This window comes from Pseudonaja textilis, chromosome Z, assembly GCF_049901715.1.
Source record: "Pseudonaja textilis isolate UNSWEBS1 chromosome Z, rPseTex1.2, whole genome shotgun sequence".
NCBI lineage: Eukaryota > Metazoa > Chordata > Lepidosauria > Squamata > Elapidae > Pseudonaja > Pseudonaja textilis.
Genome location: NC_142008.1, coordinates 135,066,821 through 135,093,678, shown reverse-complemented (window position 1 = coordinate 135,093,678; position 26,858 = coordinate 135,066,821). Strand labels below are relative to the sequence as shown.

General features: G+C 40.6%; 2 protein-coding genes across 2 annotated transcripts; one reads left to right on the top strand and one right to left on the bottom strand.

Moving 5' to 3' along the window:
• Nucleotides 1-1,126: 1,126 nt before the first annotated feature.
• Nucleotides 1,127-8,394, bottom strand: CABP5 (calcium binding protein 5). Its single transcript, XM_026711955.2, has 6 exons — nt 8,184-8,394; nt 6,939-6,969; nt 6,108-6,251; nt 4,850-4,959; nt 2,208-2,355; nt 1,127-1,227 (listed from the first exon to the last, which is right to left on the bottom strand). The coding sequence occupies exons 1-6, from the start codon at nt 8,244-8,246 to the stop codon at nt 1,202-1,204; spliced, it is 522 nt and encodes a 173-aa protein (XP_026567740.1). The 5' UTR covers nt 8,247-8,394; the 3' UTR covers nt 1,127-1,201.
• Nucleotides 8,395-10,002: 1,608 nt separating this feature from the next.
• LOC113443710 (periodic tryptophan protein 2 homolog) lies at nt 10,003-23,437 on the top strand. Its single transcript, XM_026712123.2, has 10 exons — nt 10,003-10,115; nt 10,973-11,057; nt 13,568-13,703; nt 14,444-14,633; nt 15,300-15,408; nt 17,214-17,245; nt 17,401-17,500; nt 20,065-20,130; nt 21,306-21,398; nt 22,564-23,437. Exons 1-10 carry the CDS (start codon nt 10,003-10,005, stop codon nt 22,684-22,686), a joined length of 1,047 nt encoding a protein of 348 aa, XP_026567908.1. The 3' UTR covers nt 22,687-23,437.
• The last annotated feature ends 3,421 nt before the right edge of the window (nt 23,438-26,858 follow it).

Here is a 26,858-nt window from a genome sequence, read left to right as displayed (position 1 = left end):
TGACCGGTGTTTTGCAAAGCACCAGCCAGGTATTACACAGGTTTCTTATATAAACAGATTTAGCATTCTCTGCAATACAATAGTTTCTGATTTTAATATGCATTTAGCAATAATCAAAAAGTGATGCATCTTTATTTTTAAAAAACAGGACTATCACTGTCTATAATTAAGCTAGAAATGAGAGCTGGGTTTTTCTAGCTGTGGGTTGTCGGTTCTGTTCCAGATAAGTGCCTTACAGGATTTTCCACAGCTCCTGCCAACAAGGGTTCAGCCATGGTTTCTACTATCTTCATTTCTTTGAGGAATTAAGACCTTTTGCATCTCCAAAGTCACCTTGTATATTCAATGGGATGCTTGTAGAGGTTGTTAGCAGTTACCAAATGCTGCCGGCACTGCCATTTTGAGATAATTGGCAGCTGAAATGAAATGGAAAAAAATTCTGCAAGTTTACCCTTTCTCGAGTGACAGGAAGATCAGTAGACCTGTATTCAAAAGTTGCTTGGATGATAGACTGGTGGAATGGACAATGATTGAACTAGGAAGAATCTCCTTTGAGGTGCCCTGCAAGCTTCTCTCCTCTTAAACTCAAATGCCTTTTCTATCCCACTGACCTGTCCACTGACATATTTTTGGACACCAGTTTGTAGGTCTTCCGGAATATTAGTAAAGCTATGTCCAAAAATAACTTGGTAGATAGGTTGGTAAGATGAACCGTCCCAGAATAAAGCAGGGGGAAGCTCTCTTACTATTTCATCCTACACCTCTACTTCATCCCATCAACCTTACAAGTAGCGATTTTTAACACAATTCTCCTGGACTTCTGGATGTTGGGTAATTCAAAAATACCCTGAATGTCAGGCTACCCAGAGGGAGCATCTTCAGTCGAGTAACCTGTCATTTGGGCAATTCAAAGTGTGGCTGCACCTGCCCACTTTCTTAACCTTGCCTCTTTGGATTTTAAAGACAGGATTTGGTGCCCCCTTATTCCCCCTGGTTTGTGACACTGGGTGGAAAATAAAGGCAGCATTTTCACGAGCCTTCTCACTAAAGCAAATTAAGCGATAGGGTACAACAAATTGTGCCAGCATACTTTTGTTTTTGAAACTAAAGAACTAAAAGAATGCATATTTATTTTTTTTATTTTTTTAAAGTGCAGTGTGTATTTTCACTCCTTGGAAGTAGAGGAAGGCTGATGATTGCATCAGCGTGACATCATCCAGACAAATTCTGTAAGGGAAATATCATGAGATAATATTAGTACACTTACACTAGCCCTGATTAATGTCAAATCCTTATTCCATCCTGGAAGTTTGCTTAATGACCTCAACTGATTTCTGCCTCTGATGTGAACATAATTGCCAGGAATGTGACAATAGAGGGTTAAAGCAACAAGGTCCCTTTTTACAGTTGTTAAGGAGTAGAAAGCTGATCTAAATTAAATTTATTGTGTTGCCTGATTAGGTACAGATCAAATTTCCTTTGAGCATATCATACAGCTATGGAAATGCCACCTACACAGAGCCTTCATTTTAAGGTCTTAAGATACGATCATCTGATTTTCTGCTAGAAGAGGCTAACCTTTCCAAATTGCTGACCTCAACTCATGTACTCCTCATTCAGTAATCAGTTCAAAAGGGGTTTGTTTGTTTTCTTCCTCTCTAGTTCAGATCTCTGGCAATAAATATGTTATCTTCTTGGTATAAATCAGTATAATTATAATCAAGGGTGGGACTCAAATTTTTTAACAACCGGTTCTGTGGGCGTGGCTAAATTGGTGGCCGTGGCTTGGTGGTCATGTTATTGGCTGGGTGTGGCCAACTCAATATCACTCACATCGAGGCACGCATCTCCTCACCCGGCCTCTCGTGACTGTGGGGATGCTGCAGAAGAGGGTACACACTAAACTCTTAGAAAATAAATATACAGCTTAATAGGAAATATTACTAAAATATTTATCTTAGTCATTAAAACATCAAAAATCTGCTCTGGATGGGGGAAAATTGCAGTTGACTTCCAATCTCCTTGAAATTGGAACAACATAATAAACTTTCTAAATCTATTATCCAAACCCATTTAAGCCTGTATCTTGTCACTCTGTACTTCTAAATCCTATCTCCCTAGAGCTTTAATACATTAATCATTCACCCTGATTTCCCTAAGCCTGTAATCTCTTTCCATCTATCATACGGTATATTGCCAGATATCACCTTCAAAATCCACAGTCCCATCTCCATTAACGTCAGCATCCTTCACCATATCGTTAATCTCTTGAGGGGTCATTGTCTCACTCATCAAACGTTGCATGGTTTGACGCAGCTCAGTCAAGGTGATCTTGCCATCCCCATTTGTGTCAAACTGGAAAGAAGACCTAGAATTATTCAGACTATCCATACATATTTTCTATACTAAAACCAAAGGGAGGTTTAGATCTGGACCAATGCAGTAATGGCATTTAAGAGAGCAATGACCATAGCAGAGGTCCAATATCTCAAGGGTTGCCACTAAGAAGAGGGAGTCAAGCTATTCTACAAAACAAGCACCTGAAAGCAAGACAAGAAGCAATGGATGGAAACTAATCAAGGAGAGAAGCAATCTAGAACTAAGAAATTTCCTGATAGTTAGAAAAATTAATAAGTAGAACAATTTGCTTCGAGAAGTTGTAACTGCTCCAATACTTGGAATTTTGTAAGAAGATATTGGACAACCATTTGTCTGAAATGGAATAGGGATTCCTGGACTAGAAGACCTCTAAGGTCCCTTCCAACTCGGTTATTCTATTCTATTTCTTAAGTTTTTGAAACATATTAAGGGACCAATCTTCACTCTCCAGTGTGGGAATTTCTCCCTGCCAGAGGTCATAAACCAGCTAAGATCACCTACAATCTTATATTAACAATAGGATTGTTTGATGCGATTTAGAAAGAACAAATATGTGATAAGAGAGATACTGATTAGAAATAGGTGCCTTGGTCCTAGCTGGAAAAGCATTGATTTCTTAGCCTCTGCTCTCCAAAAGTGACATCACAGATTTAATTATCAAGATTCTAGTAGGCCTGATTGTTTGTTTTCTTAGACTACTTGCACCCTTCAAGTATGGATTACAAATATCATCATCTAGTTAGCGTGGTCATTTTCTGTGCTGTATGGGACATTTTTAATTTTGCAAATTTAATTTCAACACCACAAGATTAGAGCCTCCAGGATGGTTTCCCATGGCCAGCTGGGGAATTCTGGAAGTTGAAATCTATATACCTTCAAACAGTTAAGATTGAGAAACATAGCTCCAGTCTGTTTCTTTAAGATATGCTGGAATTGCAATTTCCAGAATTTTTTTCCAGACTTTTGAAGGGGAATGTTGGGCTGAGCAGTTTTATTGAGGAAGAAAGGGGTTAGGCCTCTCACTATCCATGGACACTGTGGGCAACACATCTATCCAGATAGCAATGAAATGTGCTATTGTTCAGTACAAGAGGCAGCACCAGAACTAATTTGCTCGGTACGCATAGCTAGTTGTTATTTGTCCTTATTAATAAGGCAGCTTGTTAACAGGGCAATTAATGTGCAGAGACTGAAAGATTCTATACTAATGGGACAAAAATGCCTAATAATTCCTTTTCAAATATTGTTTAGGACTGGTGAAGATGCTACATTATAGTTAGAGGCTAGAGGCTGCTGCAATAGACTTTCCTACTTCAGCCAGTGCCATCACAGCTGACAACACATCCCTGGCTGAGTTGAGGGGGGGAAAAAATGGCTCATCTTAGGCAGCACATGTAGTCACATAATCACCTGTACCAAAGGTAGCTTCTATTACCCCATTCTGTGGATCAAATCATGGGAGAAAAGCTTCAGGAAACCTCAGCTTTATATGGAGGCCAGAATCCATACCACCTCTGACAAGCTACATTGGGGTGGTGGGGGACACTATTAAAATAGTTGAAGAGGCCCTTCCCACTTCAGTCAATGTTGCCACCCTCTGCAATTTACCACATCCCACCTACCACAACAGATTTCAGGGGATCTAAGAGGGGAAAGTAAATATGACGTCCAAATTTGTCAATCACTATCCACCACAAGAGATTGGATGGATAGGAGCACACTCACATCAATCAAAATCAACTAAATGAGCTAGGCATATATCCTACCCTCTTGTATGTTATCAGCTCCATCTCCCCTATGGGAGACATTAATTTCATATAGGATCAGAAATTAGCCTCAGCAATGGTCTGGAGGCACTATTCTTACAACATGTAGACGGGGTGTTTTAGATATGCCCTGATCTTTAGTCTGCTTCCTACGTTCATGTCTATAATGTCTATAGAAATAAACACATTAGGAGATGTTAGCTCCACTATGTGAACCAGACCAAGAAAATAACTTTAAAGTAAGGTTCAAAATATTATATCTGCTATAGTAACTGTAACTTTCAAGTCTGATTGTGCTTTATCTCCCCACCCTCAATACTCCTGTGAACTAAGGAGGAATCTGAGACTCTGAGCCATTTCCTCTTTCCCCCCACCATGTTGAATTGGTCTTGAATTATTAATCTCTCTGGGAATGGAGCCGGCCTCTCTTTGTCAAGGTCATTTGCTTTACTCTTTCAAGAGGCAGTCTCCTACAGAGAACCAGACATTGGGCAGAAACTATGGTTAAGCATAGATTGTCCTTGTATTTTGTTTGTGCAACCGTAAGAAGATACTGGTCTGGGTGAAGTTTTGCTCAGATCAAGAAATTAGGAAATAAACTTACGATAAAGAAAGCTCATCTAATCCACGTTTCCTTTCTGGATCTAACTCCTGTGCCATCTGTTTTTACATCTGTAAAAACGTCTGTAAGCATCTGTTTTTACCTCCTTGAAGACATCTCTCATCTCTTGAAGGCCAATCATGCCCGCTGTTTCTGCCAGCAGTTTTGGGGTCATCAGCTCTACAAAGTCATCAAAAGCTACGTGTCCCCCAACTGCAACAAGAAAATTGATATTTACTCAAATGAATTAAAAAGCACCCCCCCAAGAGAATCTAGATATGTTGCCTTCTCCTTCAGTTCCCTGATTAAAAGCTGTTTCAGAGTATTGAGGAGAAAACAATAGAAAACAGATCATTCTGAACTTTCCCACTTCCTAAGTGAAAGCATCATATTAATAATTTAGTTTTGGATTGGATAAACACCTGGATAAGAGACCATACGAGATCATTTCTATCAGAAAGAGGAATGGCATAATTGTAATAAATGCACTTTTATTGTTGAAATGATGTGATCAATTTCAATTTAGAATAGAGCTGGAAGGGACCTTGGAGGTCTTCTAGTCCAACCCCTTGCTTAAGCAGGAAACCCTATACTATTCCATAAAAATGGTTGTCCCATATCTTCTCCAGCTCTTGTTCAAAGAACTCAGAAGAAGTTTCCCATTATCGCGCCTAAAAACATTGGAGAACGGGGTGCTCCAATGCAAGAAAGAATTAACATAAGCCCTTTGACTTGCTATGGTCTTTATAAAAATCTTCTCCCTTAGCCATTATTTTATTGTGGAAACAAAATGGAGGGAACTTTCTTATGAGTGCAAATAATTGTTTCAGAAGAGAAGACTTGTAATATAGTAGTACAAGGGAATCTTTCCTTTCTGCTGCAATCATCCTTTTCAGCAGCTGATCTTTGCTCATTTTTAAAAAGGTCCAAATTAAACAAGATGTATAAACATCATGCGTAATTCATCCCTGAAGGGCAATCACTGGCCGCATTATCCAGTAAATCTGAAACAGACTCTTCAGTCTTAACCAATTTACACCATGGTTTCCAAAAGCTGATAGTAACTGCCATTAATGAAAGATCTAGCTTTTTTTCTGAAATAGAAACTTCCCTTCAGAGACAACTGCACACTAAGATAAGAGAGTGATTGGAAACTGATAGAACTCCAACAGTTGTTGAAGTTTACTTCCCATCACTCAGTATTGGCTAAAATTGATACAAGTTGGAATCCAGAGACATCTGGAGAGTCTCAGACTTAGGTTTCCCTCACTCTGTCCCACCTGGAAAATGAACCCATGGGGAAAGTCTGACATCACTGACTTTTCCCCATTGAATGTCTAACATTCCCAATAAGCACTTACGATTCATGTTGATCTGTTGAGACAGTTCTATGAGCTCCATCTCGGTTGGCATGTACCCCATTGTTCTCATGAGGTTACCCAGATCTTTGCAGCTGATATATCCATCTTTGTCCTTGTCAAACTCCTGAAAGGCTTCACAGAGTTCTGTTTTTGCATATTGAGGAAGATTATGAGGATAATAAAGAAACAAATAAAATCATGGCTGGATTTTCATTACATGCTTGAGTAATTTAAGCTTCAGAGTGTTGTGGGAGCTCAGCCTTTAGCATGCTATGTATACCAGGTCACCATATAAACCATATTGATTTGCATGCTTGGGCATATCATTTGTGTTTTGTTAACTTGTATTTAGTAGTTAGCTTGGAGCCATTTTAGAGCAGAATGACACAGAAATGCCATTAATTGATTGACTGTTAAACAAGCAAGCATGTTGTAAGAACCTAGCTCATTATTTGAAACACCATTAATAAAATGCTTTTGCTTTTATACATTCTAAATCAATTTTCTACTTAGAGACCTCCCATTTAAGTTCATTTACTGAGAAAGTTAAACCAATTCTGGCCTTATTTTTAGACTACAAATAGCAGATCCAGAAAGGCTCCTTCTTCACCACCCCTCATCATAAATTCATTTGAACACACAACTGATATTTGTCTTTTTAAAACTGCCTCCAGGGGAATTCTGAGAGCACGCTTTTTCAAGGAAGATTATCTGCTACTGAGGTCTCTTCAATCGGTCCTAACCTTCCAAAGGACTTCAGCATATCTTGGAGCACCAGTTTAATATATTGGTCAGAATCATATATGTGCACAAACAGAAGTTTGCACTTACCTTCAATTTCATCTCCACTCAGTTCACGGTGCTGTAACAAAACAAAAAAAATAGTGGAAAGGCATTCACTGCAATAGAGGGACATAAACATGGAACTCAGAAGCCAAGGCTCACGATTCCAAATCCTAGAGAAAACTGTTCCTTTTTTTTTGGAACTGGAGAAATCAACTTAACTCTCCACCCAACTATAACAACTCAACTGAAGCATTTCATTGTCCTTAGCCAATGAAAAATATTGCATTCAGAAATCAGCAGTATTCCAAAATGTCAGGTTAAAACACAAATAACTAACTGGAAATGGAAAAGCTAAAGCTATTGGGCTTTTTGATTCACTGGATCCTTTTTCAAAGAGATGAATAAATATAATGGAGAGCAAGGGTTATAGTTGAGATGCCTGCTAGCTACTGATTGTGGAAAAAATCAGCTACTGATTAGGAAATAAAGAAAAACATTTGAGAAGACAGCCCCCTAAACCAAGCTGCTTACAGCAGAGGTCAAAAAGACTCAGAGTTTTTTTCTTGTAAACTTTGCTAGTGATTGGAACAAATCCCCAAGTAGAAATTCAAAGAGAAGTTGGAAGATGAGCATCACTTCACATGGACTATACTTATATTTCTGTCATCTTCACTGTTTGTAAACCTATGTGGTTTGCCAGAAGTGGAGATAAAAACATTAGCAACCATGACTTTTTCAACTGCCTGCCTCTCTCTAATATATGTTCATGTGTACATATATTTACTTTTTTCTGTCATGTTCTCATATGCTAAATTAAATCTAATTAATTAATTAACAATATCTTGTAAAATATAATTGTCTCTATCAACTTTCTCCTATTTACAATATTGTCTTCCCAACAGTACAGTTGAATTACAACACCCACCATTCTGGACAAATTGGTTGGGGCTTGGAGCCCAATACATTTTTAAAAGGTTGGGGAATCTTCCTTTAGATTTCTTTTGAAGAAAACCCAGCTGTCTATCTCCCTCATCACCATTTCATACTTCTACTGTCTTCTGCCTAGTCTGGACCCCGGATCCATTTCTATTGCATACCCTGAATTAAAAACAAAATACCTTCCTATGGCAGAGAGTGAGATCTGGGAATATTATAATCCTGCCCTGGACCACTTTTAATTAATTGCTATTTCACTGAAAAAAGGCAGAAGTCCAATCCAGTGCATTTCCCCTAACCTGTAGGAGTACCCCGCCAATGCCCACGACCCAGTTCCCACTAGATGGCCCATACCCTCTGCTTGTCAGCAATGTTCTTGCGCAAGAAGATGCAAGCAGGTCCCAAGCTGTTCTGCATGGTACAGAGGAATGTGGTTCCCGGTCTAGTCACCAAGTCCCCAGCCAATCGGCCTGGCACCCAATCTTCAGCAGCGGGGGAAAAAACGACTCTTTGGGAGAGGCTGATTTATAGAGGGAGAAAAGGATCATCTCTTCTTCATTTCTGACCCCTCCTCCACCCAAGCCTTTTTTGTTTTTCTCCTGGCTGTAACATCTGTAGAATAAATCTCTCCTCTGCCCAGATTAACATTGGCCACGTGGTGAAAATTGGCAGCCTGGACCAGCTTCGCTTCTCAGGAAGTATGGAAGAGATGGAAGCTTCCAGAACACTGAAACGATGTAGAAAAGGATGGATAGTCAGTGTATGTAGCAATTAAGCCATCAGGCTAAAAACTGGCTGAATGTATATTCCAGTCCTGGCTTAGGCAGAAATATAGCTGGGTGAGCCAGTCACTCTCTCTCGGCCCTGGAAAGGAGGCAATAGCAAATCATTGCCAAGAAAACAGTGCGACTAGACCCAGCAATCATGAGGAATCAACAATGTCTTGAAGGCACACATCCCACCCAAATACACACACAAAACTCCACTACAGTATAAACTATTTTAAAAGGTTTAAGTGTAAAAAAATAAAGAAAAACTCCAGACTCTCCAAATCTCAGAAGAAAACCCCACATAAATAGATTTTGTCCACTTTATTGACATAGTTTTAAGGGTGTAATGGCTACTTTGCCCACTGTGGCCTTCAGCCCACCTGAAAAATATAAATAGATGGCCCTTAGTCATAAAAAGTCTCCTCATCACTGTGCTAACATAAATGCTGCTATGGCAGGTCACACCTGAAAAGATGGACATGTTCCACCAAAATCTGATTTGGCTCTAATTTGTAGAAACATTTGAGCCTTGAGAGCTTCAGAGCAGTCATGACCTAAATTAACTACTAAGTGTGCTTCTTAAAATTGGAAAAAAGGTGGTGGTAACTCTAAGGTTTCCTATCTGAGCAGGGGTTTGACTAGATGACCTCCAAAGTCTTTTCCAACTTTGTTATTCAGTTAAATTATCAAGTTATCTCAAGAGAGATGAGTGCAGTCTCTCATACTCACCACCTTGTTTAGCACACATGCGCACGCACACACACACACACCAGCCAGATACATGTAGGATAAGACAAAGGAGAAGGCACCAGGCTGTGGGTCCAGCTACTGAGCCTCTTCTCCTTGTGAGTCTTCCTCCTCCCTTTACAGCTGTCATAGTAACCAGGTAGATTCTTCCTTCTCCTTCATTGGTTGCTAGGAGCTGGAGTAGAACCCTTAAAGAGAGAGGAAGAGAGAGAAAGGCTGGTTGCAGGGATGAAGGGCAGAAGGCTTTGAGGCGGTTGGGAGTGTGGGACATGGGGATGATGGGATGAGAAGAAGTTTGCATAGCTGGCAAGTGGTTGAGTTGGAATTAAAAACATGGATGGGGGAAAGGGCTCTTGGATCAATCACCTGGGAGGTCAGGGAATGTAAAAAACTGTGGTAGCCATTTGGTGTGCCACATTATATTTGCCCACCTAACTCAGCATTTTATCCTAAATGTAGCGGCACTACATATTCTCAGGAGAGATCTGTGGTTTGAAAGGCGACTCGGGGGGGCTCCTGCATGCAGCATGTGTGCTCCAAGGTTCAATCTTCCCCAGAATGTTGAGAATCAGTTGAGAAAATAGGAATGTAAAAACCCAGCAAAATGTCTAACTTCCCTTTTTTCCTTCTCCTTGAAGACCTGCACCCCCCAGGCCATGCAGTCTGGACGCCGGGGGCGCTTGTCCATTCCAGGGCCAAGCAACCAACCCCAAGAAACCGTTACCAACAGCCCCTCCATATCTGGTGATCTTCGGCTGCTCCACACAATGTAAGTAACAATGTGAAGGAGGCGATGATGTTTTCTTCTCCCCATCTAAACTCAACGGATGGTTTCTAGCTTGAAGAGACCAGGTCAAGGTGCTGGTTGTTTAAAGCTTTGGATAGGTGGAGGTGTCCCTATGGAAAAAGAGCCTTTTTACATAGGGACACCTCCACCTATCCAAAGCTTTATAAAAAAGCCTCTTTTTCCATACAAAACTGTTCAATGCTGGCTCACATGTTTCAACAGAGATCAGTCTAAGCCAGTATTTTTAGAAGCAGCTGAAAAATACACCTCTTCCTGGCAATTCCTACAGCTATGACATGACAAGGCTTTTCGGCTTGACCTCGATGCAGTTAGATTTCTGATTGCCTTCTGTCTGACTTCTTGATTTATGCCTTCAATATTTACGGCTGCGCTGTTATTTTGTTTTCTGTTCGGCTTTATATTTGAATTCTTTTAATAAATTATTACATTGATTTGGTGTTAAGGCCTGCGCCTTGTAAATATATTGGATTTTCAACCTTCATGATTTGAAATGTGAAGTTGCTGGATTTTAGCATCATGATAAGGAGCCTCGGTGGCACAGAGATTAGAGTGCAATACTGCAAGCTACTTCTGCTGACTGCCAGCTGCCTGCAATTTGGCAGATCGAATCTCACCAGGCTCAAGGTTGACTCAGCCTTCCATCCTTCCCAGCTGGGTAAAATGAGGGCTCAAATTGTTGGGGGCAATATGCTGACTACTTAGAGAGGGCTGTAAAGCACTATAAAGTGGTATATAAGTCTAAGTGCTATTGCTATTATTATCTTCAGCAACAAAAGAGGAAAGCTACTAAATGCAAATATGTTGGTCATCCTTCCCAGAGACTGTGGAGATCAGCTACTCTGCTGCCAGTTCAACAATGATGGGACCAGGGTTGCAGCAGGATTGCGTACTGGAGCCATTAAGGTCAGTGTCAGGCAGGGAAAGAGGGCAGTTCCAGAAACTAGGATTGCCCCCAGAGGGGCAATCAAAAAAGTCAAGAACACAGCCACACTCATGCAATTGAAGCTCAACCCCTTTTTCATATGTGACACAAATATGTTACATATGTGTGTGTCTGATCCCAATTGCATAGCCACAACTCAAAAATATAAGGACACTTCAATCCCCACAATGGAAGAATGGCTGCAAAAGAGTGAGCAGACATGGCTAAATTGACTCCTCTGATAAAAGAAAAAACATAAACACTTTTGTTTCTACTTGGAAACCACTTCTGGACTTTGTGCTTGAGGTGGGAAAAAAATGAAACTTTGATTTTGGGTTTTACCAATTAGATAGGTTTGTTGATACAGAAATGGTTAGTTCATACTACTATGTAAAAATAGAAAGTTGAGGGTTGGTATTATTATCTTATTTTACTACACCAAAGGGAGTCAGAGGTCAATGCCTTTTCTTTCTTTTTCCCTTCTTTTCTGCACTCTTCCCTTCCCTTTTCCCTCCCCTATTTTTCTACTATTTGTATTTTTTGTAGTTTATATTGTAAACAAAAAAAATTAAAAAAGAGTTCCCAACCAGGGGCTCTTAAAATCCAAAAAAATGCATAGCCACAGCTGCCCTCTTAACTTTTTACACACACATACAGATACACACAGACACACATAACCTACAACCAAGTGCCGTACACTCTTTGGCCTCAATGTTCAACAGTCTTACCTTACCTGACTCCCACTCCCAGGTGTGCTACACTCAAGGGGCTGAGGTGTGGTTCAATTTCCATCTGAAAAGCAACAGGCTGGAAGGTACGGATTTTGAACACCCACCATTTCCTTCTAAAAATCAAATGGATGAGGAGGATCAGAGATAACAAAATTCTTTGTCCTTTGTTTTTTGGCATCTGATCCATCATCACAGATTTTCCGCACCCTCAAAGCATTCTGCACAACGCTTGCTTCAAAATAAAAACATGAGCACATCAAAGCATTACAGAACTGAAGAAAGGACAATTTACAACAAACATAGGGGCTCATGTGATGTACCGTAGTAGTTATAATGTTACACTAGGAGCGGAGAAAATTGGATGCAGGTTTATTCTCAAGTATGGAAATGCACCAGATCCCTTGGGCCCAGTCCTTCCTCTCAATCACCTCATAGGGGTTCAAAGTGAAGAGAGATTCCCTCATAGATGACTTTGATGTTCTAAAAGAGATTACAAATATAACAAATTATACTAATCGGAGATTTGCAATCGTAAATATATTTACCAAACAGTAAAACCACCGGACTCCAAAGGACCTGCATCTGAGTAGATTCACACAGAACTGCAATGAATGGTGATTTGATTGTCTCATGTTATGATTACAATTAGATCTCCAACAGTGTACAGATAGTCCTTGACTTACGATCAAAACTGAGCCCAAAATTTCTGTTGCTAAGTGAGTCATTTGTTAAGCGAGTTTTGCCCCATTTTATGACTTCTCTTTCCATAGTTGTTAAGTGAATCACTGCACTTGTTAAGTTAATAACACGGTTGCCAAGTGAATCTGGTTTCCCCATTGACTTTGCTTGTAAGAAGGTCATAAAAGATGATACTGCAACTGTCAGAAATGTGAGTAAATTGCCAAGCATCTGTATTTTGATCACATGATTATTGGGGATGCTGCAATAGTTGTAAGTGTGAAAAATAATCATGTTACTTTTTTTAGTGATGTTGTAACTTTGAACAATCACTAAATGAACTATTTAAATTGCGGACTACCTGTATATTGCAAATTGTCTTATACCAAGGAGCCTCACTGAATCATTTAGCTTAATTCATTAGGGATAGATAAACTGTAGTCTTCACAGCATTCTGAATTGTATCACCAATATTTAGATAGAAGCCTCTTTAGTTTTGTTCAGTGTGTTCCCTTCCTTCCTTCCTCCCTCCCTCCCTTCCTTCCTTAACACATTCCAGTCATAAATCCTCAATCTATATGCTAAAGCGAACACCCACACATTCAAACAAGGAAAGGATAGTTCCTACCACCACCAAAAAGACAAAAAATACTGTTAAACCTGGACAGTATTGACTTGTTGCAATTTTTATCCAGGATCCCAGACAAATTTATTTCCTGGATGGTGAGGGTTGAATGGTACTGGTATATCTTCAGAAATTTGCAAAGTACATGGTGCATCGAATCCATTCTACAGAAATGGAACCATAACACTGTTCGAAGAATTGTTTTGTGCCATATTACCAGTTTCAGCTCCAAAACTACAATTTTATAGAATATAGTTTCATAATATTTTCCACGGGAAACACCTATGTTCTCTTGGATTTCCACGGTATGGTTTTTGCTTAATAGAATATTAGTCATTCCTTGTGAATTGTTAACCTCGTGTTGTCCTGATATCTCTTCTCCCCTGTGCTCGGTTTATTCTCGCCTGCTCTTAAGGTTTTGTGCTGATATTTCTTTGTCTTCTCTCCTGTGCTTAAGGTTTATTCTGTCAATGATGGGTCACTTCATCATATTCTTGCTGATAATGACACAACATCCCTAGGACTTCCCACCACCTCAATGCACTTTATGCCTCGTGGACCTGCCCACAATGGAGATGTCTTACTTACCACCTGTGAGTGATGCTTTTCTGATATATGATGAAGTTTGATTGCAACTTCTTGGCGCACAGAATATATTTCTGGAGTATGCAGTTTGGAGTATGCAAACCCTGAATATTCTTAAGCCTTCATAATAAATGATAAATTTAATGAAAAGAAGGACTAGGGGTGACATGATAACAGTATTCCAATATCTAAGGGGTTGCCACATAGAAGAGGAAGTCAAGCTATTCTCCAAAGCACCTGAAAGCAAGACAAAAAGCAATGGATGGAAACTAATCAAGGAGAGAAGCAATCTAGAACTAAGGAGAAATTTCCTGACAGTTAGAACCATTAATCAGTGGAATGTCTTGCCTGTAGAAATTATGAATGCTCCAAAATTGGAATTTTGTAAGAAGAGGTAGGACAACCATTTGTTTGAAATGATATAGGGTTTCCTGCCTGAGCAGGGGGTTGGACTAGAAGACCTCCAAGGTCCCTTCCAACTCTGTTATTCTGTTATTTAGTTTGATATGTGAATGGAGCTATTTAGCATTGCCATTTGTACTTCTCTTCATCTTCTAACTGTGGCTGTCTCCTTAAGCATTGACACAGAAAACCTATTCCACATTTGATATTTTACAAAGTTGTTCAGGTCAGAAAAGGACTCTTCCTAATAATGCTCCATTTTGACTTCTGTTTCCCCATGAAAAAGAATGTTCTCTACCTACATTGAATAATATCATTACAACTCTGGGCTCTCTCCCAACCATAGATTCTGGCGGGAAAGTAAAGCTATGGCACGTCTCTACTCACACCTGCATACGCACCATCACAGAAGACCGCCAAACCCTCGCAGCCTGTTTCAATCCTTCTGGCTCCAGGTTTCTCACAGGTGGAGCAGGACCTGGAATTTACATGTATGATGCTCAGACCTGGGATAAAGTGCAAAATTTTCTGCCCAGGTAGGTACGCTGTTAAGTTTCGGACATTAGCTCTTGAGAGGGTAAGAATTTCTCAACTTAGTAGGAATTTTGTGGGTGGTTTTGAGCTCTTAAGCCAATTGTAATGGGCAGAAGTAACAGGAGAAAGAGCTCCAACCAAGACAATGGTCAAGTAAAAGAAAATATTTGTAGCTGTTATTGGTAGTTTGGGTCCCTGAGCTTGCTGTTTGCCTTCCGAACATTTCATCACCAGGTTAAGTAACATTGATTGAAGTGTCTCATTTTAGTCCTCCTCTGCTTTTAAATGGTATTGTGTGGTTAAGTAGTTGATTGGCTGTATGGTTAACAGGTCACGTGATGCAAAGATCACCTTGGCAGGAAGGTCACATGAGGCCATGTGCTGGTTGGAGGTCACACGAGGCCATGTGATCGGTCATGGCACGCAAAGGTCACCTGGAGGTCAAAAGAATTCTGAGTTTTGGCTAGAACTGTAATCTGCGTAAAAGTCTCAGACAAGATTCTCTCTAGGCCACATGAAGACAAAGGGAGAAAGGGAGCAAGCTCATTTAAATTTGCAAAATTGTGTTAGTACAGCCTTATGATAAAAGGAGTATTAGCATGCATAACTTAGGTTTCCTAATCTGGACTACTTCAAAGAGCTGACTATATCCATCTTTTTTCCTCCAGTGATTCCCCAACTGTGATGGATGGACATATGTCCCGAGTCTATGCTTTGGTCTTCTTCCCGGAAAATAATGAACGCTTCATTTCTGGAGGATGGGATGACACAGTGCAGGTGAAACTCTGAGACTCAGTAGTAGCCACCTGACCAAACCAGGAATATTGGTTGTGCTACTGAGCAGTTATTGGTTGTGCTACTGAGGTTGAGAATTAGCAAATGGAAATTTCAGGATCCAGTACAGAAAATGGCCCATGAAAAATACTTTTCTCTAGTTACAGGACATACTTTAAAAAGAAAACCTACCTGGGAATGATTCTCCTTTCATCCATCCCAGCCTTTTTATTGGGGGGGCGGGGGGCTGCTGGTATTGTCTTATCCTGCAAATGTCAGAGCTACTATAGAGTTGTAGGTTTGAACAATCTAAAATCTCAGCCAGGCAGACCAGTATTTTGCATAAGTGCAAGGAGAACCTATAAAACATGCAAAATTCCCATTGAAGCTGCTCCACCTCCATTCATGCGAATCCAGGATGGTTTGATCCAAAATTGAAAGATTGGGGGGTGGAGCTTAATAGCCATAGCAACCACAATAGCACTTGGATTTATATACCATTTCCTAGTGCCCTACAAACCTCTCCAAGCAGTTTACAGAGTCAGCATATTGTCCCCAACAATCCAGGTCCTCATTCATGTCTCCACCTCCAACCCCCAACCTCTTTTTAAAAACAATTCACTTGTCTCTATAATGGGAGGAAGGATGTGGGGATTTTTTTAAAAAGCGGGGGGACTGAAGGAAAAGGTTGGGTCCCCCCGCCTCTTTCCATGGTCCAAACCAGAGGTGGTATTCAGCAGGTTCTGACCAGTTCTGGAGAACCGGTAGTGGAAATTTTGAGTAGTTCAGAGAATCGGCAAATACCACCTCTGACTGGCCCCTGGCCCCATCTATTCTCTGCCTCCTGAGTCCCAGCTGATCGGCTGGGTCTTCTATGGTTGCCCTGCACAGGAGAATGGAGCTGGAAAGCAGGTCAGTGGGGGGGTGAGGGAATGGGGATTTTACAGTATCCTTACCCTGCCATGCCCACCAAGTCACACCCACCAAGCCACGCCCACAGAACCAGTAGTAAAAAAGTTTAAATCCCACCACTGGTCCAAAGGTGTGGAGTAGACTGTGGGTGTGCAACTTTTGGGAAACTTTAACATCTTTTTTTTAAAAAAATTGATCTTTGAAAGACATCAGGTGCAGGTTACAGACAGACGGGTAGCAATGTGGTGCCATCTCTGGAGGGATGAGGCTGGATTTTTCAGCCATTTGGAGGGTGGGATTTGAATTGGTCGGGTAGCTTCCAACAGATGTGTAACACTATTAAAAGAAAGAGGTGGGTTTAAAAAAAAAATTTTTTTTACCATAATCATGCTGCCCAAAAGAGGTAATTTAGCTGTAAGGTTTGCCATTTTGGTAGGAAGGTCTCTGCAGGCCACAGGGAGTTTTGGGCTTTGGGGAGCCTAGGACTGGATTTTTTTAAAAAAATCAGAAGAATGGCTGTATAATACATATTTTACAGATTGTGTATTTTGTCTCAAGAGACATACCTTAAAATGCTTCCCAGAATCATAGGCGCCATTAACAGTTCCATAGGGTAGAGGTCCCCAACCGCCAGGCCATGGACTAGCATTGGGCAGCAGCATGCCAGAAACCGATCCATGCAAACAAGCAAAGAACCATCTGCGATATGCAGGCAAGACATAAAACCACACCCCATCCAGTCCACAGAAAACCTCTCTCCACAGAAACAGTCCTTAGTGCCAAAAGGTTGGGGGCCACTGCCACAGGTGATAGACCAGCCAAGGGAAATATTATCAAATGCGCTTTGGGGGTTGTGAAGGTATCTAACTACTTTTTTTTTCTTTTTGTCCTTCTAGTTTTGGAGCACACAATTTCCACATTCGCAAAAGTATGTCTAAATATCTCCCCTACTTCTCCATCCTTACCTCACTCGTTGGGGCTCCCACTCCCTCCTCCATTTCTCTTCCCCCCACAACCTGTTGTTACTTTCTCTATCGCTTCTGTTCTTACATATTTCCCACCTTTGCTCTGCCCTTTTCACAGGCGTATCTCTGGGCCCCACATCTGTGGGGATGCTCTGTCAATAGACAAAACGGGCTCACATATTTTGACGGGATCCTGGAGGCGGCATAACACCTTGCAGGTAAGAGTGGTGAAGAGACACCTCTGAAGCTCCAAATTTGATCTAGAGGTTTTGGAGATTATTTGGATTAAGCCATTTGGTTCCGTTGACACAGAACCATGACCTAGATAGAAGAAATTATTTGTAGCTCAGGGTTGATTTGTGGGGTCCTTGGTATTCTCTGAGCATGGTTGTTGCCTAGGTAACATCAACCGTGCTAGAGGAAGTGGGTTTGCTCTGTTTATCTACTAATGGCGTGCCCTGTCAGTGTTTCTGGGAGTAGTCTTGATGGTTCCTCAATTAGATAGTTAGCTTGTTTGCCAGAGTTTGCAGTTCCCTGATTGGGATATTGTATACTTCTTGATTGTTGGTCTAGTATTAATAGCAATAGCATTTAGACTTCTATACCACTTCACAGTGCTTTACAGCCCTCTCTAAGTGGTTTACAGAGTCAGCATATTGCCCACAACAATCTGGGCCATCAATTTACCGATCTCAGAAGGATGGAAGGCTGAGTCAACCTTGAGCTGGTGAGAATCAAACTGCTGGCAGTCAGAATTAGCCTATAATGTTATATTCTAACCACTGCACTACCACGGCTCCTTATCTTGGTATTAATCTGGGTATGGACTGTTGATGGGGAAATGTTTTGGTCTTTTTGGTTTTTTGATTGTCTCTTTTGAGTGGAATGTAGCTGTTGTTTATCTCTATGTGCTTATTGAGCACGAGTGCGATAAATCAGTGATCAACAGGCATATATTTATAAGGGTTGCAATATCCTGGGATCACTTGATTGCTATTTGCACCCTTCCCAGTCAATTTCCAACAAACTAGATCAATGAGGGAAGTGATTCGCTTAATGACTGCATGATTCATTTAGCAACCCTGGTGATTCACTTAACAACTCTGGCAAAAAAAAGTTGTGAAATCAGACACAATTGAACAACCACCTTATTTAACAATGGGAATTTGGGCCTTAATTGTGGTCATAAGTTGAGGACTCCTGGAAAAAAATAGTGCTCAGTGCAAAGGTTACTGCAAATAATGTGTTGATTTTCAAATATTATGGAGAAATCAGACACCACCTTTCTAATTTGCAATAGCTTTATCAAATCTACAACTCTGGATGGAATGCAAAATATATACATGGGGAAAATGCAACCTTGTTATTGGTGTGCAATGTCACAATGTCATTGCAATTCTGCATTGGTTATTGTTTTAAGTTATTCATTTGGAAATAGGCCAAATTTTTATTCTCATTTATAAAATTTGGGAGGATAGAGTAGATTTCCTTGTGCAGAGTGAAACAAATTTGCAGGGAATACTTCCAGATCACTTTTCTATTGTTGCATTATATGGTAAAAAATATACGCAAGAGCTCCAGTTTTACTCTAATGCTTAAGATAAATGAGACATGATATAATATGAATCATTCAAATGTCTTTTAAACAACAGAAGTATCATATTTATACACATTTCAGGTAATTCTATAAGCTTATAAAATTTATGAATGAGCAAGACATTCATTGGATTTAAATATCACACTAAGATTGGTAAGAAGTGAAAACCTGCCATCTTGCTTTGTCAGACATGATTTATCGCTTAGCATTATAGGTAAAAAGGTAAACAATAGGGGTGAATATCTGTAGCTTGGATGAAGGATGAGGTTGAAGGTTCATTCTCTGAGGGTGAGTTGTGGGTTGGTTTCTGAATGTTTCACTTGAGCTGACCCACACCTGACCCATCACAAGACCCTCACCTAATATAACTCTCACCTAATAGAACTCTCACCATCACAAGATCTACTGACCACACTAAGCCCTTATAAATAGAGGAACATTGACACTGACATCTTCTAAATTCCATTGAAGATGTTACCTAGCAGGGGTGGGATTCAAATTTTTAACAACTGGTTCTGTGGGCATGGCTTAGGTGGTGGGCATGGCTTGGTGGTCATGTGACTGGGTGGACATGGCTTGGTGGTCATGTTATTGGCTGGGTGTGGCCAACTCAGCATTACTCACATTGAGGCACGCATCTCCTCGCCTGGCTTCTCATGACGGTGGGGATGCTGCAACAGTCGTAAGTGTGAAAAATGGTCATACGTCACTTTTTTCAGTGCCATTGTAACTTTGAATGGTCACTCCACACAAGCAAAGTACCAGCAAAGGAGTGGGAAAAAGTCCAGAGACAGTTCCTGAGACAGGAAAAGTTCCTGAGACAGGAAGTCTAGTCTTGCCAAGAATGTAATAAGGGTTAACGGAGAGGCAGTTTCTGTAAGCAACACCAGAATGTTTCCTTCCTGCCTTCCTTACAGGATTAGTCCAATAATTTCTTTTAACAACTGGTTCTCTGAACTGCTTAGAATGTTAACAACCGGTTCTAGCGAATAGGTGCAAACTGGTAGAATCCCACCCCTGTTAAATAGCCTAGAAACGAAATATTCGGAAATCAACCCACAAGCTCAGAGAATGAATCTTCACCCACAAAAGGTTTATCTGAGAAACCATAGCTTAAATCTGGAAAACACAATCTACGACCCAGCTAATAAAATACAAATAAATATTTTTTTGCCTCTATTCTAGATTTGGGATGCTGAAACATGTGGCAAGATAATGGACATACCAGAAGATTTTCGGGGTCACTCACAGGTTGAAAAACTATTTTTCATTATTCCCAAAATTCAGACAAAGCCAACATTCCCTGAAGCCTAGTGTCCTCCAGAAATGTTGGACCATTTCCCATAAACTCTAAACAACATGGAGAAGGATGAATTTAACCCATCATACTAGGGCTTCTTTCTGAAAATAGCTGTTCAACCACCAAATTTAAAGATGCAGGGAACCCCTTCTCTTATCTTCTCATTGCAAAATCCACTTGGATTTAATATTTCCACCGTAAACCTCTCCAACCCTGTGATCTGACACCATCACCTTTCTTCAACAAGACTGTTCCTTTTGGCTCAGCTGTGGTGCAAGACAAAGTGCTCTGAATCTGGAGCTCTTTCATGTCCTCTTTGGAGGGAACTGTCCTCTTATCCTTTCTCCTGGCTTTTGGACTTCAGCAGCCCTTGTAGCTCTTGTAATGGGAATTAGTGACTTGATGGCTTTCCATCCTGAGCTCATTTCCTGGAGAAATTAGGAAGGATAAATTGTCACTATCCAATCAATTTTTCTCTTCCACTGAATTTTATTATTGTAGTATGTGCGACAACGTGAAATCACAGCTGCCAGCTCTTTAGCCGGTTTTAGCTGCTTACTTATTGAATTCTTCCCAAGAAACCTAGGGCATCATAATGTATCGATATAGTCTATGGTACATACTATAGTAGTGGCTCCAAGCCGTATCGCCTTTTGCAATTGACAGATGGAAAATTTGCCAATGCGCAGATTTTCTAAGTGCCATGCAATATTTTTGAGTATCGTACCCAGCATGTTGATAAACCACCGGGATCAGCATGATTGTTTTATACCATAATCTTTCAACTGAGCCGTGTGGGATTATATTTTCTGCTGCTGGTTCCCAGTCCTGCAATATCAAGAGGGTTGGCGACATTTGCAAGAAAACTCTTTTCCAGGATTGGGGAGTAAAAGTTTTATTTGCCTCAGTTTTATTTGCCATGATTTCAGCAGCCATGATTTCTCTGTCTGTTGCCCCATCATGTAGTCTTGTTCATTTATTTAGTTTCTGTGTCTTAGTGTGATTTTAACGATGCACATTTGCCAACTGAAAGCTAATCATTCTTTGCAAAAAAAAAAAAAGATAATTTCTTTAGGGTTCTTTTATATTTGTTTAATGAAGGGACCTTCTCTTGCTTTCTCCTCAGTTATATACTTGCCACTTCCTTGGCACTGACTACATCATAGCTGGTGGGAGCCGGAACAACTTGTGTCGACTTATTGACAGAAGAATTCTCATGGTAAGGTAGCTTTGCTAACCATGCAGGAAAGGGCGTGGCTTTGTAATAGAGCAGGTGTTTTGCACCCAATGTTTAGTCTCCAGGAATGTGAGTGCCATACAAAGTGGACTTTGGGGTACCAACCTCATGGACTTTGTTTTATTGTTATACTTATTAACTAACATAGTTATTTTGCATTTTAATTTCATTTATTTTTCTTTCTTTTAAATTTGTGATAAGGGTTTATCAAACCATTACAGACTGGAATTTTTTTTACCCTATTGCTAGATGAATAGATTGATAGCTTCTAATGTTCCTAAACTGAAAAGATAAATTCCTCAGATCAGGATAGGATGGGATTATATTTGATTTAAAAGGAGATCTGGAATTTGTTAATGCTAATTGGTATTTAATTTGTCTCTTCGTGAACTCCAAGCAACCTTTTTTCTCATTAACATCTTAAATTTTACACCCTTTTTGTTGTCAGACCTTTTTTAAATGAACATACATGTAACACGTTTGACTACATGTAGCCAATTTACTGTACAAAGAAGGGGTTACTTTCATCCTGTCCAATCAGCTTTTCTCTTGCATTTTTTTTTGATGTATTAATTATAAAATGGAATGTAAGCTAAGGATCTGAGTTCCCTCTTTGAATGAGTGGATTCCCCTTTAATCACAATGTTCTGAATAAATTGTAATTAAATGATCTTCTTGTCTCGGCCTGTCTCGTTCAAAAATATGCACGCCAAGGCATCAACCTAAAATACTATATATGATCTTCAAACTCCAAAGAAAAGAAACACGTGGTGGTAGCAGCTGATTTCTGCCCTCTTTCTTTTGTTCAGTAGAGAACTTGTCAATCAAAGAAAAACGGGGATGGGGGGAGTTATGAATCTTCAAATTAAAAATATTGGAGACAGCAACAGGGAATGGCAGAGAATGTTTATGCAATGTTGGAAACAGAATATTGAGCTTGATGGATTTATGGGGCGAAGGAATCAATTTATGATCTTTCCATTATAAGACTAAGTGAAGGGTTAGTTTGTAAGGGAGGATAAGGTGAGATAGAAGAAAAATATATTAAGCCGGTGTTTTTCGAGCTTGGCAACTTTAAGATATGTGGACTTCAACTCACAGAATTCCTCAGCCAGCATGCTCAATTTTCTTCTTTTCTTTTATCCAGAGCACAGGGGTACTTAATGACCTGCCTGGAGGTGTTTATAGTACTCACATCAGCAGCCGTGGAGTCCTAGCTGCAACTTCCAACAACTTCCTGTATCTTGCACAGACTCCAATAAAACCTTGAAGCCCTCCTCTGTCATTGCAAGAAACTCTTGCTACCACCTGAAGGACATCACCAATGCCTTGATCATCATGACTCTTACCAATCTTTCCTAGCATCCCGGATATCAGTCAGAATCATGCAAAATCAGACGCCCTGATATGCCTGCCATCTCCCCGTCATCTTCTGTTTCTCTGTGGACAAAGAGAATCATGGCCTGTCCATTGAGACTCCTACTTGATTGGCTGTGCCCCATTTCATCATGCTCTGCTGATGTCAATCCCTTCTCAGCATGATCCTCCAGAGGTACTTGTTCTGCTGGAATCATCTCATCATGGTTTGCTTCAATCATCTCATCATAGTTTGTTTCAAACATCTCATCATGGTTTGTTTTTGCAGAGACATTTTGGTTTGATCTTGTGCCCAGTGCTCTGGGACTCTCATCACATGCAATCTTGCATGCAAGAAACCTTAGCTGTACAGCTTGTTACCTGGGACTGGGACTAACTGGGTTAGTTCTGCAGCTGATATCCCATCTATTATTGTTGTTGGCAACCGCAACATGCCTTGCTGCTTCAAACCTTTGCTTGACCATGTCTGTCGTACACTTCATCTTAAATTGACAGTGACTGTTCTGAAGATCATGTGGGGTTTGAAATGGTCCCCACAACCCCAGATTTCAAAGAACTCCATCATCCTCTGAACAGCTTCCAAATCAAGCCACTGGGGGGAAATAGGCGTCCAGTATTTCTGCCTTAAGTTTCCATCCTGCCTTGGGGGGGTTAAGCTTTCTAAGTCTCTTCTTTGTCTCTTTTCATAGCCACCTCCTAGGGTGGCTGCCCTAAAAAAACCCTGCCTTGGTGCCAAAATAAAACATCTTGGCTGAGCCTTTGTGTGTGTCCAGTAATCCTGGGTCTCTGGCAAGGAAAATGGGATCTATTAGAACATAAATGCTACAGAGGGGAACTAAGTCTCCTGGATTCCTTGAAATGGTTAAGGATTTCATTCCTGGGGCTAAGTCATTGAATACTTGAAACAATATAATATAAATAACAGAATAACAAAATTGGAAGGAACTTTATATGTCTTCTAGTCCTACCCCATGCTCAAGCAGATGTGGTTGCACTAGTCCCATTTAAATATGATTTTGGAAGAAACACGACTGGCCAAATGAACAAGAGAGCCCCCAAACACAGCAGAGGTAAATAGTGCTATCAAAAGGGAAGTTGTATAAACACCAGGTTCAGAGTTTACCATTTCTTAACCAAGGCAGACATTGAATATTTTAAAACTGTTGCATTTTATAGCTTGGCTTTATTTTATTAAAAAAAAAATCAGGAAGCTCTGGTGAAGCTGCTGTTTGGATTCAGGAACATAAAGCATTCTGGTTTTGAAGAGGGGAGTTGAACAATTTATTCTTTATAGATCTTCCCTGCTGGTTCTTCCTGTTTTCTGCCCTAGTCTTTCAAGCAGCTTTTTGCAGCAACTGCTCTCTCTTCTTTTGGCTCATTTAGTGCTGCCTCGACATTTTTCATGCCAGTCAATGCCCTGACTATGCCAGAATCCAAGCAAAGTCAAAGTCCAGTGGCCAACTCTGACAAGTGAGACCTCGCCAATGAACATTGTTATGCAAGTTTATCCAAACTCCATACAGGCTGGCTTAGGTATCCTATAGACTGGACTCAGGTTTATAAGATTGGACCTGCCACCTCTTTGGTCTGGTAAACAGCCTAGTGTCAAAAATTCAGGGGCTGCCTTTAAATCTCAGGCATCCAAGTTGATATGGATAATAAGAATTTGATCTCTAAATCTGGGAGACATTAATTTTGCAAAGTGGCTTTTTCATGCTCCCCCGCCCATTATATCACAAGAACTTCAAGCAAAGTGAAAATGTGTTTGTTGGGTGTGTGTTTGTGTATCAAGGCTTAATACAGATACAGAATGAATGATCTGTAGGTATATGTGATCCATCAGAAAGTAACAATACTGTTAAAAGACATTGATTAAATGTGAGAAAAGACAGAACATCCTTAAAATATTTTGCATCTTTCCCACCCAGGCTTGTTTATTTAATACCTGCCAACATCCCAGGGCCCTAAAATATACTCTCTATTGTTTAGTTCATGAATAGGTACATTTTTTTAAAAAGGGGGGCTCTGGCTAAAAAGCCAAACTGGAGAGACAGTTTGATCTAGTGGTTAAGGCAACAGGCTAGCAAATGGGAGACTGTGAATTCTTGTCTCTCTTTAGGTATGAAAGCCATCTGGGTGACTTTGGTCCAGTCACCCAACTCAGTTCACAGGGTTGTTATTGTGGGGGAAATGGAGGGAGGGAGGAGCGAGATATATTTCTATCCTAACATTATTATTTTTACAAATAGCTCAAGGCAGTAACTACCTTGAGTTATTTGTAAAAATAATAATGGCAAGATACAAATGAACAAAATTTTAAAAAATGGAAAAAACATGATTTCCCGAACTTCAAAAAGCAACACAGATGCCATGCTAAAATATGAACATCACCTTATAATGCCTCGGCCTGTGTTACCTGGAATTTTAGGCTTCATTATTATTAGCTTTTTAATAAAGATGATGCACCTAAATATATTTACAGTATTTTTTTTAAGAGCACTGCTGGCATTCTCATGTCAGAATAGGAATGGAGACCAAACTGCTCCTAGCCTTATATTCTCTAGACCATTCAGAGCCATGGATTTTGGTATTGGGCATTGGTATTCATTGCATCACCGAGTGCAGTTGCTTAGTTATGATCCATTGTAGGAACAAATTCTATACTAGAAATGTTCTGTATCTCCAAATCAAAGGTTTCGCCCCCAATTTTCCCCAACCTCAGATAGTTCCTGGGTTAGATGGAAGTTGAACCAGGATTGCCATTACTAAGCAATACAACCATGTCAAATGATTGCATCCCTTGGTGCCAACAAGCCTGACAATCCTGGTTGACACTGTAACCCCAGTGTTATTAGGTAGGAAACGGGCAGGAGTTCCAGGCAAGGAGTATAAGGGATGAGGAAAGCCACCGGAGGCCCTGGAAGGGCTGGTGAAGGCTGCATGAGAGTTGGGGAAAGCCAGGGCAGGACTCAGGTGGCCCACCAGAAAAGCCAAGAGATGGATGATGCAAGGAGGTGCGAATGCAGGAAAACCAGGAAGGGTTAATGGAGTAATTTGTGATCTTCCCTGCTGATTTCTCCATTGGCTTTGCTTGTGGGGACCCGAGGGGAAAGATCACAAATGGAAAATCACGTGACCACAGGACACGGCAACTGTTATAAGTGCGAGCCAGTTGCTAAGCACTCAAATCATAAGTGAGAGGACTGTGAGGTGGCTGCAAGGGCCAGAACTTTGAGGACCAGTCCTAAGTACTTCTTGTTCAGCAATCTTGCAACTTTGGTTGCTGAACAAGTGGTTGGTAAGCGAGGACTCCCTGCATAAGAATCTGGTATTGCAGTTACTGTTGGGAAAGGCTGAAGCCTAGGACAAAATCCGACACTCATCATTGGAAGAAATAATGCAGCTTTGATGAATAAACCTAGCTTCAAAAGATCCATAATCCTATTAATTTAGTGGCCCTTTTTTTTTTTTTGCCCATGACTGAATAACACATTCGTATTCAGATCTCCTGTGTGAGTGAGGTTTTTGCACAAAGTTTGTGCTTTTGCATCACAGGTGGGTGACTCTACATTCATGTAATCATGTATTTATCCTGGATTGCAGACAAATACTGCCTCTGTTCTATATTAGCATACTCCAAACCCTGAATCCTGATTGGTCCACACGGACCGCAACCTGATTGGACAACTAAACGGCCGTGATTGGCGCGCTAAGAATCAACCGCGATTGGCCGAGCCGATCGCAGGAGATTCAAAGCCCTGTCATTGGCCGCCGAGCCGCGAGCAGTTCCTATATGAAGGGCTGTGTGGATTGCAGGTCTTGTACAGAACTGTATACTGAATAAAGAGCTGAATGTTCACTTTTGGTCTCGCATCTCTGTGGGGATCGATCTACCCGATCTAACAGCCTCCATCATTTCAGCAGGAGACCAGCTCGATTTCTATGACCAGTGATTTGTCTTTCATGGACGGACTCTGTGATTCTTCCACCACTGTTGAGAATTTAAGCCTAGGACTTATTTTTGCACCCAGAGGCTCCACTTAACTATAAAATATGTGAAATAAT

Excerpts from the sequence above, each read along its gene's own strand:
- CABP5 (XM_026711955.2), bottom strand. The coding sequence starts at position 8,246 with ATGCAGAACAGCTTGGGACCTGCTTGCATCTTCTTGCGCAAGAACATT. Across the intron at positions 2,356-4,849 it reads TGAGAGATGTCTTCAAGGAG|TTTGACACAAATGGGGATGG; the intron begins GTAAAAACAGAT and ends TCTTCTTTCCAG. Across the intron at positions 1,228-2,207 it reads TGGGACTGTGGATTTTGAAG|AATTTGTCTGGATGATGTCA; the intron begins GTGATATCTGGC and ends TTTCCCTTACAG.
- LOC113443710 (XM_026712123.2), top strand. The coding sequence starts at position 10,003 with ATGCAGTCTGGACGCCGGGGGCGCTTGTCCATTCCAGGGCCAAGCAAC. Across the intron at positions 10,116-10,972 it reads CTTCGGCTGCTCCACACAAT|AGACTGTGGAGATCAGCTAC; the intron begins GTAAGTAACAAT and ends CATCCTTCCCAG. Across the intron at positions 15,409-17,213 it reads GATGGGATGACACAGTGCAG|TTTTGGAGCACACAATTTCC; the intron begins GTGAAACTCTGA and ends TTGTCCTTCTAG.